Genomic DNA, 13,209 nt, shown 5'->3' with positions numbered 1-13,209 from the left:
CATTAATAGCCAGTTCGATTTCAACAGCGGTGATGTCCGCTTCCAACTCACTTGACACTTCCGAGGATAACGTTTGGACCTCTATCGGTTCTAATACTTCTCTGGCCATCTCAGGTGTAATCACATGTTCAGGGGTGTAGACCCTTTCGAAGTGGGTCGCGAGCTGTTCAACTATTTGTTCCGGGTTCGTATGTACCCTCCCGTGATTGTCCCTCAAACGTTGGATTCCCCTAGAGCTGCCTTCCCTTTTGTCAAGCCACGCCAGCATTTTCCCTGCCTTGTCGCCCACCTCGTGAATCCTATTTTGAGTGTCGGTTAGGTGCCCCTTCACTTGGACGCGCAAGTGGTCGTTGTATAGCTGCTGTTGAATGTTAAGTGCGTGTAGGGTGGCCGGAGTAGGGTGTCGTTCGTGTGTCGTCGTCAACTCCCTCAACGTTAATTCCAGTTTAACTAGCTCCTGAGTCTGTTCTCTTTTGTAGCCCGTGATTGAGTTTATGGCTTGTCCCCTCAAAACCGTCTTATATGCCTCCCATAGTACCTCGGAGGAGCGCACCGAATGGACATTCTCATTGAAATATTGTGTCGTCGCTTTTTTGAGAGCCTTGCGAACTTGGGGAATCTTGAGATATGTAGCGTGTATGGGGTATATGCGTTTGCGAGACCTTTTCTGAGTGGAGAGTGTAAGGGTGAGTGGGGAGTGGTCCTAGATCCCTCGAGGATGAATTTCAATTGTATCTACATGTTGGAGACCGTCTCCCAGGGTCAGAAAGTGGTTGATTCTCGACATACTGCCGTGCACTGCGGAGTGAAAGGTGTACTTCCTCGCACTGGGGTGGAGGTACCTCCAAATATCAGTGAGGCCCATGGCTGTCAGGAACCGTTGGAGGCGGGGGGCTCCTCCCGTGGGGACCGGTGTTGGAAACCTGTCAAGTTGTGTATCTAACATGGCGTTAAAGTCCCCCCCAAGGATAACCTCCCCCTCGGGAAGAGTCAGTATAAAGTCTCCCAGTTTCGGGAGTTGCACCTAGTGCCGTGCTGGTGGGATATACACGGATACTAAGTTGAGAAGCCTACCTTCCCACTGCCCCTGTAGTGCTGCAAAGCAGCCTTGATCATCAGTCTTAGTTCGTAGAGGGATAAACCGTGAGTTTTTCTGGATCAGGATACCAGTCCCCCTGGAACCTGACGTGAAGTCCGAGTGGGCTATCAACTTATAACCTCTTCTATCCATGGCCTTGGTTGCCCCCCTGTTAAATGTGTTTCCTGTAGTAGTGCTATGGTGGGTTTCTGTCTCTTAAGTGCGGCTAGTAGCAGCCCCCGTTTCACCTTATCCCCCAGTCCCCTCACGTTCCAAGTCAGTAATCGTAAGGATGAGACCAGTGTCTCTGTGTCTATTCTCCCCATTCCAGGAATTGGGACATCAGCCATTTGGGATTATGGGGTCCATGGTATATCGAATAGGAATTGTGTCATGGGTGCTGGCTGCGTACTCGTGCAGTAAATTGCTGAGGGTCCTCATGGAGGCACTAAACCGTTGCTGTCCCCACCAACCTTTTATTAACTCGTGCGGAAACATAGCATTTGTCTTTGACCGTACATGTGTATTCCTAACTGTGTGAAAACAACCCCTGCCCTGCCCCCCCCCTCCCTGCACCCCTGCCTAACGGACTTTCAACTGCCCGCCCCCCCAACTGAGCAGAGTGCTTAACCCATCCCACAACCAGAGTACTTGCGTGTAGGGGGGAGAGCGTCTCCCCGAGCAGGCGGCATCCCTGCGTACTTCCGGGGTGGCCATGCCAGCGTCCATATGCAGCTGCAAAACAGTGTGTCAATGATCAGCGACAGCCTCCATCTTAGTTCCCAGAGTTCGGGTCATTCATCTCCGCCAGCCCCTGCAAATCCACGGGAAGGGGAGCCCTCCGCTCCTCCCCGACCCGACGTTTGTGAGCCTGTCCTGCTATCTTCTCTGCATCCGTGGTTAGACCTTTGCGTTCTTCGCGGCTGGTCCGTGGTGCGCCAGCCCTCAAGCCAGTCCCTGGCCGCGTCTGGGGAGTCGAAAAACCACACCTTTTTGTCCGCTACTACTCGCAGCCGGGCCGGAAAGAGCATCGAGTATGGCAGTTCCTTCTCTCTCAGTGTCTTTTTCACCTCCAGAAACGTTCTCCTCTTCCTTGAGACCTCCGCCGTATAGTCCGGGAAGAAGGCTATCCTTAAGTTCTGAATTTGGATGGCAGGTGCCACTCTCGCTGCTTGTAAGATGGCGTTGCGGTCCCTGAAGTTGAACAGCCTTGCTAGTATCGGCCTAGGCGGACCTCCTGTCTTAGGTTTACCCCCCGGCACCCTGTGTGCCCGTTCCACAGAAAAGAAATTCGAGAGTCCTTTAGGCTGGAGTCTGGTTTTGATCATTTCTTCCACATAGAGGTCCATCGCTCCCGTATCTTCAGATTCCGGCACGCCTAAAATTCGGACGTTGTTGCGTCGGGAGCGTCCTTCTTGATCATCCAGTTTTTCTCAGAGTAATTTGATGTCAGTTTGCAGTTGTTCCATTGCCGTTTGTAGTTCGGACACATCCTCGACTAAGGATTTGGCCACCACCTCAACTTGTTTCACCCTTTCATTCAGCTTCTGGAGGTCCGCACGTATCAAGGTAACCTCAGTGGCTGTAGCTCCCACCGTCGCCTGCACCTGGGCCAGTGCCGCCAAGACGTCTTCAAGTGTGGCCTTCTTTGTTCCCTCGGTTTCCGTCGATTTCCCGGTGGGCTTGCGTTGTTCTTGGGGAGGAGTCTGCCTCTCATAGGCGAATTTGTCGAGCTTGGCCTGGGTAGTACTGTGTTTGGGGCCTCTGTTAGACATGGTTCTCCGCTTACGAGCGTTGCAATCCGCCACCGCGGCTCAGTGCCCGGGTCAAAAGAGGGCTGTCCACGTGTTCACTTGTTGCCTTCTGCGTGATGGTAGCACAGTTTTCTCTGCGGTGTGTGAAACCAGTGTCCCCCCGTGGGTCTTTGTCCGTTGAGTCTCCCACCAATGGTAGTGTGAGTTCGGGCAGTGTGCTTCGCAAGCGAGAGACAATTGGTGTGGCCCCCCGGCCCTCGTTCGGGTGCAGTGTACTCCGCACTCCCTGCCCGAGTTACCTAACAGTGTCTTAGCTCAGGCGGCCTGCCGAGCCTATACGAATGCAGTGTACCTGTGGACAGGCCAGCCGGGGTCCACTACGCTAATGTGAGCGCTGTCTCGTGTCCCTGCGCCTCGCAGATCCGGAGTCTCCTCTCTCTGATGTTCTGTTTTTATCTCGCCTGCCGCCTTTTGTGCCTTTCCATCAGAGGGGGGGGCTCCAACTCACCGCCCGCACTCAATTTGCCCGCCACACGTCCACCCGCCGAATCTCCCCAGGATGTAACCGCAAATACAGCGGATCTCTGTGTTCTCACCCGGGAGTCATCTCCGACTGCCGCGCTTTAAGTGTGACTGCTGCAGGGACTCGATGCGCAATGCGCGTCCGGTGCTCAAGATGGCGGATCCGCCCCCCCGATCCGTGGCTTCTTCCGCGGTGCTTTCCGAATTGATCACGCTGTTGCGCTTGTCACCGCTGGACACTGCAGGTTACCGCTCGTCTCTCCGGGCCTCAGGAGGACGTTCCGTGCACTTTCAGGCAGCTCGTCCGAGGGGCCGGCACTTCCGGCCAGTCGCATCCGCCGAGACACCACTTCCGGTCGGATTCAGTCCGTCTGCCACTCCGCTGCCTCCAGGAGGACAGTAGGCCCCTCCTCTCCCCGCTTCCTATCGGCCGTTTTCGATCTGTTTTCAGGCCGCCGCCGTCTTCAAAGTGCTCCGCTGGGCGCCGCAAGGACCCTGGGTCCGGTCCACCCCTTCAGATACCGAGAATGATCGGATAATTATGACGGATTTATGTGGGAAGCCGCCTTGTCACGGGAGCCTCCCTAAGCTGCGGCCGCCAACGTTGGCTGCTAGCCACGCCCCCCCCCCCTTTTCCACAGCTTTTGACAAATTTGATCGCCCTTTGCTGTGGAGGAAACTATCGGACCTTGGCATGCCATCTTTGTTATTGGATCTAGTTCAGGATCTTCATTCCGATACCTGGTGTAGAGTTATACAGGGGGAGGAAAGAGGCCTATCTCAAGCCATTTCTTCTGCCAATGGACTAAAACAAGGTTGTTTATTAGCTCCTTTACTATTTTCCCTATATATATCTGATCTTCCCCAGACCTTATCTTTAAGTGATGGTATTGCCCCTGTTTTGGGGGATAAACCAATCATATGTTTGTTTTATGCAGACGATATATTAATTTTGGACCTAACTCTAAAAGGATTAAATAAGAGTCTGCAGGCACTTCACGTATATGTAGAGACTCATCACTTGAAGATAAATGTCTCAAAAAGTAAAATCATGTGTATGACAGGAAAGAAAAAACTGAAATATGGGAATTTTATGTGGTTGGTAGGTGGACATAAGTTAGAAGTTGTAAAATCTTACGTCTTTTAGGGAAAATAGTTTCTGGTAATTTGAGTGATAAGGCCCATAACACTCGGAAGGCAATGGCACAAGGCAAGGGCTTAATTACGCTTTATAATTCTACAGGCAAAATACATTTTGTCTATTTGTTAGAGGCCTTCCGTGCCAAAATTTCGGCCTCTTTACTTTATGGTATCGAACTACTTGAATTGGGTCAAGGGGGTTTTTTACATACTACTGAGGGCAGACTCTTACGGTATTTAACTACGGTTAACACTGCTTGTACTGTGGCTGCCCTTAGGCTAGAATTCGGTATGCGTAGCATCTGGGTACAGGGCCTTGCTGGGATAGTACGATGGGTCTCATGTTTGGCAAAGGGAAAACCGGATACTTTAAGATTCCTTATACAAAAAGAACTATTGGGATCCCTAAAAGAGCATTCTCTAATCGTAAAGAATTTTAGAAGGGCGGTTGCTCTATTGCAATTGGAAGAATCAACTCTCTTTACGTTATCGACACACCAGTTGAAATCCACCCTAAAACTGGCCACAAGGAATCTAAGTTTTGGGATGGATAGGGATACCCTTATCCTAAAGAAAGGTGTTTCTCCGGTCATTGATTCCTATCTAATTAGAAACATGCAACCTTATGTATCCTGGAACCTTCCTCATGGTATACGGCGCTTTTGGTTCCTTTTGAGGCAGGACCTTCTCCCTTTGAACAATTTATTATCCAGATTGTATGGTTCCTCAGCAACGTGCAACAAATGCAACAATTCGATCCAGGACATTGCTCATGTTCTTTTTGTATGCCCGGCCCTTCTGTTATACCGCCGAAAGTGGTTGAGACCAATTTGCTTAGAACTAAATATCCTGACTGCCAGCTCTTTAATGGATGCCAGTTATAATCCGCCATATGAAATGTTTTGCTACAAAATTTTTAACTTTTAAAAAAGTTTTCTAGATTTATACTAGTGGATATGAAATTGCGTCTTTTTTTCTTTTCTGTATTTGTATGTAACTGTATTTTTTTCTTATGTTATTCTTTTATGTGGATCTCATGTGAGTTCCAAAATCATTAATAAATATTGATTGATTGATTGATTGACAGAATGCAGAACAATGGCTTACATTAACCCCAGTACAGAGATCTGGGCCTAAATCCATCCTTTTTTTTGCACTCCACACCACCCCAGTTCAGACATGGCCATATGCAATTTAGCCTTGACCCTGTGCCTCATGGGAACAGTCCAGCCCGAACTGCCAAGCCATGTCGTTCCGGGACCGGAATCAAACATCCTAGGACTGGTTTCTGGCTATCAGCCGTCTTCAGCCAGGATAGCTTGACTCCAGTGGTGTGGAGAGCATGGGACTCACGTCTGAGCATACCCATTCCACACGGAGGGACAAAATGCAAAACAACAGTTGATGGACAGAATGCAGAACAATGCCATACATTCACCCCAGTGCAGAGATCTGGGCCTAAATCCATCGTTTTTTTGCACTCCACACCACCCCAGTTCAGACATGGCCATATGCAAATCAGCCTTGACCCTGTGCCTCATGGGAACAGTCCAGCCCGAACTGCCAAGCCATGTCTTTCCTGGACCGGAATCAAGCATCCTAGGACCGGTTTCTGGCTATCAGCCGTCTTCAGCCAGGATAGCTTGACTCCAGTGGTGTGGAGAGCATGGGACTCACGTGTGAGCATACCCATCCCATTTGGGGTGACAAAATGCAAAACAAAATGATGGACAGAATGCAGAACAATGTCATACATTCACCCCATTACAGAGATCTGGGCCTAAATCCATCATTTGTTTGCACTCCACACCACCCTAGTGCAGACATGGCCATATGCAAATCAGCCTTGACCCTGTGCCTCATGGGAACAGTCCAGCCCGAACTGCCAAGCCATGTCTTTCCTGGACCGAAATCAAGCATCCTAGGACCGGTTTCTGGCTATCAGCCGTCTTCAGCCAGGATAGCTTGACTCCAGGGTGTAGAGAGCATTGGACTCACGTCTGAGCATACCCATCCCACTCGGGGTGACAAAATGCAAAATAACAGTTGATGGACAGAATGCAGAACAATGTCATACATTCACCCCAGTACAGAGATCTGGGCCTAAATACATCGTTTTTTTGCACTCCACACCACCCCAGTTCATACATAGCCATATGCAAATCAGCCTTGACCTTGTGCCTCATGGGAACAGTCCAGCCCGAACTGCCAAGCCATGTCTTTCCTGGACCGGAATCAAGCATCCTAGGACCGGTTTCTGGCTATCAGCCGTCTTCAGCCAGGATAGCTTGACTCCAGTGGTGTGGAGAGCATGGGACTCACGTCTGAGCATACCCATCCCACACGGGGGGACAAAATGCAAAACAACAGTTGATGGACAGAATGCAGAACAATGCCATACATTCACCCCAGTGCAGAGATCTGGGCCTAAATCCATCGTTTTTTTGAACTCCACACCACCCCAGTTCAGACATGGCCATATGCAAATCAGCCTTGACCCTGTGCCTCATGGGAACAGTCCAGCCCGAACTGCCAAGCCATGTCTTTCCTAGACCGGAATCAAACATCCTAGGACCGGTTTCTGGCTATCGCCTTCATCAGCCTGGATAGCTTGACTCCAGTGGTGTGGAGAGCCTGGGACTCACGTCTGAGTATACCCAGCACACTCGGGGTGACAAAATGCAAAATAACAGTTGACGGACCGAATGTAGAACAATGTCACACATTCACCCCAGTACAAGGATCTGGCCTAAATCCATCGTTTTTTTGCACTCCACACCACCCTGGGTTAGACACTGGCTATATGCAAATCAGCTCTGACCCTGTGCCTCATGGGAACAGTCCAGTCCGAACTACCAAGCCATGTCTTTCCCAGACCGGAATCAAGCATCCAAGGACCGGTTTCTGGCTATCAGCCTTCATCAGCCTGGATAGCTTGACTCCAGTGGTGTGGAGAGCCTGGGACTCATGTCTGAGTATACCCAGCACACTCGGGGTGAAAATTGCAAAAAACACAGTTGATGGACAGAATGTAGAACAATGTCATACATTCACCTCAGTACAAGGATCTGGGCATAAATCCATCGTTTTTTGCACTCCACACCACCCTGGGTTAGACACTGGCTATATGCAAATCAGCTCTGACCCTGTGCCTCATGGGAACAGTCCAGTCCGAATTACCAGGATGGTGTGGAGTGCAAAAAAACGATGGATTTAGGCCCAGATCCTTGTACTGGGGTGAATGTATGACATTGTTCTACATTCTGTCCATCAACTGTGTTTTTTGCAATTTTCACCCCTGGTATAACAACAAGGCATCCTGTTTTGGCATAATTTTTCATGAAACAGCTGTTATTAACGAGAGGTATGTTTGAGTGAAATGGCAGTGTGAGAAGCAAAACGCAGGAGCTTCAACCATTTTTCCACCCATGGATGGAGCAGAATTGGACCTAATTCGCTGGTTTGTGGGAAAAAAATATTAAATGATGAAAAAAGCACGTTTGCTTTTTGAAGCATGGGGAATGGCTTGGCAATAGATTAACTGTAATGCTAACTACATTAAGGCAAACATAATCCATGAACAGCTCCAAGTACAGTTCAAAGAAACTTCTCCAACTGCGAAGTCGGTTTTCAGCAACTGATGCGTAACTGTCAAAATTGTCCAAGTAGCACATCCATTTACTGTGGATGAGAAGAAGGGTATTCCACCAAAAGGTTATGAACAATGCGTTTTGGTCAAGGGGGCCATAACTGGGTAGTGACACTTGTTCTAATAATGTTCAAGATTAAAACATTGTATTGTAACCCTGAGAAGGTGGGGGGGAAATAATATGCTGTTAATGGACTGACCTTCCCCTTCACCTCCAAACAGAATTCTCTCTTCCGCAATTCATAAAGGGACTCAAGACCTGGCTCTTCCACTGATCCCAGCAAGTACCTAGCACATGGATACCGTATTGGGTGATTGGACGTGCTCTATAAATCCGAGTTGATTGATTGATTGACTGCCTGATACCAGGAAACCCAAGTACTCAGGAACACACATTCTGCAACACACATAGAAAGAGCAAAAAGCCATTAATGATTGTTTATGTGCAAGAAGGTTTCCTATCCTGCACATAAACGATCATCAAATAATGAGAATTGCTACAGCACACATTGAAGTATCAAATAGCCATTAGGGACTGTTTAAGTGGAGGAAGGGACACCTTCCTGGACATAAACAATCATTCCCTGCAATGCAGGTACCCTTGCACTACGGAGGAAGGGTGCCAGCATTGGCGCTAGGCAGCTTAATTTAGCATCAGAGCTAGGGAAAACATAGGGGTGCGCTGTACTGTACTAAATACGGTGCATCCCAGGGTGTTTAGAAATTGTCAGAGTGCGGCACTGCCAAATTTGGTGCAGCTCTGCGCTCCAACAGTTTCTAGTAAACATGCCCCATAATTCTTCTCCTTGGAGAAGAGCTTTATAATGGCTGAAGTTCAAAATAGCACTGCCTTTAAGGTTTGTAACAAACAGTTAGCTGCCAGTGGCTCACCACAATGGTTACCTCAACAATTGTTAATCAAGAAATCATGATGGTGTATTTGACTCTTAGCTGCTGCCAACCGTAAAGCAAACATAATTCCTCCCAGGCCATGAAAAAAGAAAGAGGTAAAGAAAATAAATGTCATGTCTGAAAAGCTCAGTTACTGCCTATTCATCTGGGAAGATCCATTGAAAACACTGAAAAAAACAAATGTTCCATGATTCGTTTAATGAGGAATATAAATCATACACAAACCTACAAATGTTTATGATGGTATATTCACAGATAGGAAATACACATTTTAGTACGGATTTCAAAAACAATATGCTCAAATATGTATTGTTTGAATGTAATTTAAATTGTTATATCCCCAAACATAAAATTATTTATTTTTTCTCAAGTGTGTTAAATACTCTCCTATTCTATCGTCATTGCAAATGTCCATGCTCTTTTTACATGAACATAAAGGGTGGGTGGGGCGGTCAAAGGGTGCATCTTTTAAATTCCAGCTATCATTTCCGAAAGAACCACCAATGACTTCACTGTTTCAGATGTCATCGTGGTGAGATGCATTCCAAGCAGGGTGATGTTCCTTCATCTTACTTTGGCGCATAACTGGTAGGGCTTGGGAGCTCTCAAGATAGTACCGATGGTCTCCTCACTTGGCCTTGGCTGCTTCTTTGGAACAGAGAACGTGAACTGCTGAAGAAAAATGGTGAAGAAGAGGAAGAGCTCCATCCTGGCCAGCTGCTCCTCCAAACAGACGCGGCGTCCTGTGAGACAAGGGCAAAAGTGAAAAGAAATGTTTCAAAAAGTGAAACCACCCTTAAGCTTTTTAATATTTTTTGGGATGCTCCCTTTCCACCATCCAATAAAGTATCAGAACAGTGTATAAAATGGTAATAATGTGTCCTAAAAATATTACTATTAATTTTTCAGAAAATCGGGCTTAATGTACAAATTCTTCTAATTTTTAATCATCATTTAACATATGCTATTGCCCTTGTACACCAATAATAAAAATAAGATGTTAAAGAAAAAAAGACGATGGAAATAAAGAGATTAATTGCAAAACATAGGGGTTAATTTAAACTTTGGCCAAGCTGGTGATTATTTCTAATGCATTCGCATGAACAGCTGTCACAGGGCTTCCTTTAAATACTGTTTATAGTTTAGTGAAGGTGTCCCATGGTGATGGGAGGATTTAGCAGTTTTCACTGCCCCTTACCCCATGTACCTGAGTAGCCCAGGTCACAATAGGTAGAGCTACACTGATTCTAGGCTTAAATCCCATCCGCAATGGGTGTGATCATCATTCCTGCACTGCTAGGAGAAACAAAAGTAGGAGAAAGGTATTGTGATCTTCAGTGTCTGAGCCAGTGGGCAATCAAAAGACGCTACTCTCACACTCTTGACTGTGGGTGCTCTAACCAACAAGATTGCTATAAGCCTTGGCATGGATTTCCAGTTACAAAGTTCACCGTGTGACCATTCTCCTGGGTCATTATTTATGTGTGGCTAAGCTACTCAGACTGTCCTGTTTGGTGGCTGAAGCATGTACTGTGTCCTAAAACTATTACTATTAATTTTTCAGAAAATGTGGTTAATGTTCAAATTCTTTTCATTTTTATCATTATTTGATGTATGCCATTGCCCCTGAATACCAATAATAAAAAAAAGATGTAAACGAAAAAAAGACGTGATGAAAATAAAGAGATTAATTGCAAAACTGCGGGGCATATTATCAAGGGGGTTTATCTCCGCTTTTTTGGCTTTAAAAGCCAAGAAAGCGGAGATAAAATTATCTCCCTATTACCTAGCTGTCGCTAACACCAGTTAGTGACAGCTAATAGGAGATAGCGACCATCTTGGGCCCCGCTTTGCATGTCAGTGATATTTATCACTAATGACATGCAAAGTGGGCGTGCCAAGATGTTAGCGACTGGAAACAGTCCCTAACATCGCTATCTCCTATTACCAACTTTTGGAGATATTCGCGCTAAGCGCGAATATCTCCAAAAGCTAACACCTGCCCAGAGCAGTTCTTAGCCATGTTATCCAATGGGAGGTGGATAACATGGCTAAGAGCATTTGCTCGATAATGCATGAATATCGCTGACTTTTCAGCGATATTCATGCATTGCGGCCGTTTTTTATCGCATTTGCGATAAACCTTGTTAATAGCAAGGTTTATCTGCGATAAAAATCGCCGATGTGCGGCGATAATTTTTTGTCTCTAAACAAGTTAGAGACAAAAATTATCGCTAGTTGTTGGTAATATGCCCCATAGTTCCTAAATTAAACTTAGGCGAAACTGGCGAATATTTCTAATGCATTGGCAGGAACAGCTGTTACAGAGGTTCCTTTTAATACTGTTTACAGTTTGGTGCAGGTCCCCCATGACAATGGGAGCATTTAGCAGTTTTCACTGACCCTTACCCCATGTTCCTGCATCCAAAACAAATCTGACCTTGTGCAGTGCAATCTGGTACTCTTGTAATGCGCCCTGAGGTATAGTTTGTGCTGCAAAGAAATGCTTTGGGGGATATACTGTTAGGATTCCAGCAACGCATGAATCATCACTTCAAACCCAAGCTATGAGGAAAGAGGATGCGAGGGGTTCTCATCTAAATGATTGCGCTATCTCCTCTAAGCAGACAATTTATATAATTTTTTGCCCACTTCTCCTCTCCTATATTCATTTTATTGCATAAGCATGGCTACCCTCTGCCTTTAACAGCTACTTTCTCATCTGAATCTAAATCCATCATGTATTACTAAAGAAAAAAGGCTGCAAAATTACCACAAATTAATCCAAAAGTTCTTGAACCTGAGCAACATTCTTTAGGAGAACATTTGGAGGAAATACCTGCAATTGATGTCAATATAGATGGAATTAACTCCGACTTCTAAACCATTCAACATGATAAAGCTATGAGAATATTTGGCGATGAAATTAAAATTAAGAATAATATAATCTTGATAAATCAACTTTGTCATGCAACTGCTCAAGTTACTCAAATGAAAAATGTATTTTAGAACTTGAGAATAGAAATAGGATTGATCTGTCAGACAATGTTGAAGGATAAAGTTGCAGAGTTTATTTGGAAACCTTCTTTCTAAAATATTAATTAGGCAAAAAGGACTTACAAAGTATGGTTGGTTTTACATATATAGGTAGTTCTCTTTATTTATCTCTAGATTTCACCATCTTAACATTACTTCGCTTAATGTAAATCTTTTTCGACATCCAGTGAAAAAAAGAACGTATGCTAAGTATTTGACAAGAGATACATCTGATATAGGGTTTTGGTAGAAAATGCACATGAATGACAATATTCTATCAATAATCTCTAATGGTTAAGTTGGTGACATGCCAACTACAGGGTGGAAAATGGTATTACAGTAATTATAATTATTTCTAAAAAGTTAAATGTTCTAATTTTACATCAATGAAGTGGTTCTGATGGGAGATGTGTTCATGCTAAAGAGAAAACTGTTCTTCATTTAATTATTGTACATAGTCCAACTGTTGATAGTGCTATTTTCTGGTTAGACAGAACCTGGGAAATTATATGTTTTGGAAATGTAACACTTACAATCCGGTTACATTCTAAGCTAATATATAAACCACTACTAGACAGAAATCCATGTAATGAATTTAGAATTAAAAAAATCTTTGAATGCTTCAAAGCTTTTCTTCAAAAATACAAAACTTATTGATGCTTGGCAATTACCTACAGAGAAATAATTTACTTTTTACTCTAATACATACTCAATTCAATCTCAAGTGTATTATATTTTAGCCACAAGAAATGTATGCCTCTCAACTTCCACACTCAGAAGCTAGCAAATAGATATTTTGGATCATTCATTAATCCCATACATATCAAACTAGAAGACATCAGAAATGTCCAAAGACGAAGACTGAATACTGATGTAATTCTCTTAAGAAAACAATGCAAATATACTATTGTCTGCCATTAAGTGGTTAATAATTTCTCCGAAAATTCATCTACATACATTACTAGAATAAATAATTCGTATGTATTGAGGGGCAGATTTATGAGGCCCTTGCGCCACGTTTACGCCGCTGTTGCGTCACGCAAGGCGGCATAAACGTGGCGCATCCCTACGAACGATTTACAACGTGACGCATCTAGGCAGATGCGTCACGTTGTAAA

At 45.2% G+C, this 13,209-nt stretch overlaps 1 protein-coding gene across 1 annotated transcript in view; it reads right to left on the bottom strand.

The window, feature by feature from the left end:
- Positions 1 to 9,233: 9,233 nt before the first annotated feature.
- Positions 9,234 to 13,209, bottom strand: part of LOC147748023 (cytochrome P450 2D15-like) — a 704,421-nt gene continuing 700,445 nt past the window's right edge. The window contains exon 9 of the mRNA XM_086957942.1: positions 9,234 to 9,798. Coding sequence (XP_086814068.1) covers positions 9,620 to 9,798 — 179 coding nt within the window. The 3' untranslated portion in view covers positions 9,234 to 9,619. The remainder of the gene's footprint in view (positions 9,799 to 13,209) is intronic.

Source organism: Lissotriton vulgaris, chromosome 1_1 (assembly GCF_964263255.1).
Source record: "Lissotriton vulgaris chromosome 1_1, aLisVul1.2, whole genome shotgun sequence".
NCBI classification, from domain to species: domain Eukaryota; kingdom Metazoa; phylum Chordata; class Amphibia; order Caudata; family Salamandridae; genus Lissotriton; species Lissotriton vulgaris.
Note: the sequence above shows the minus strand (reverse complement) of the source record. Positions and strands in the feature narration are given on the sequence as shown.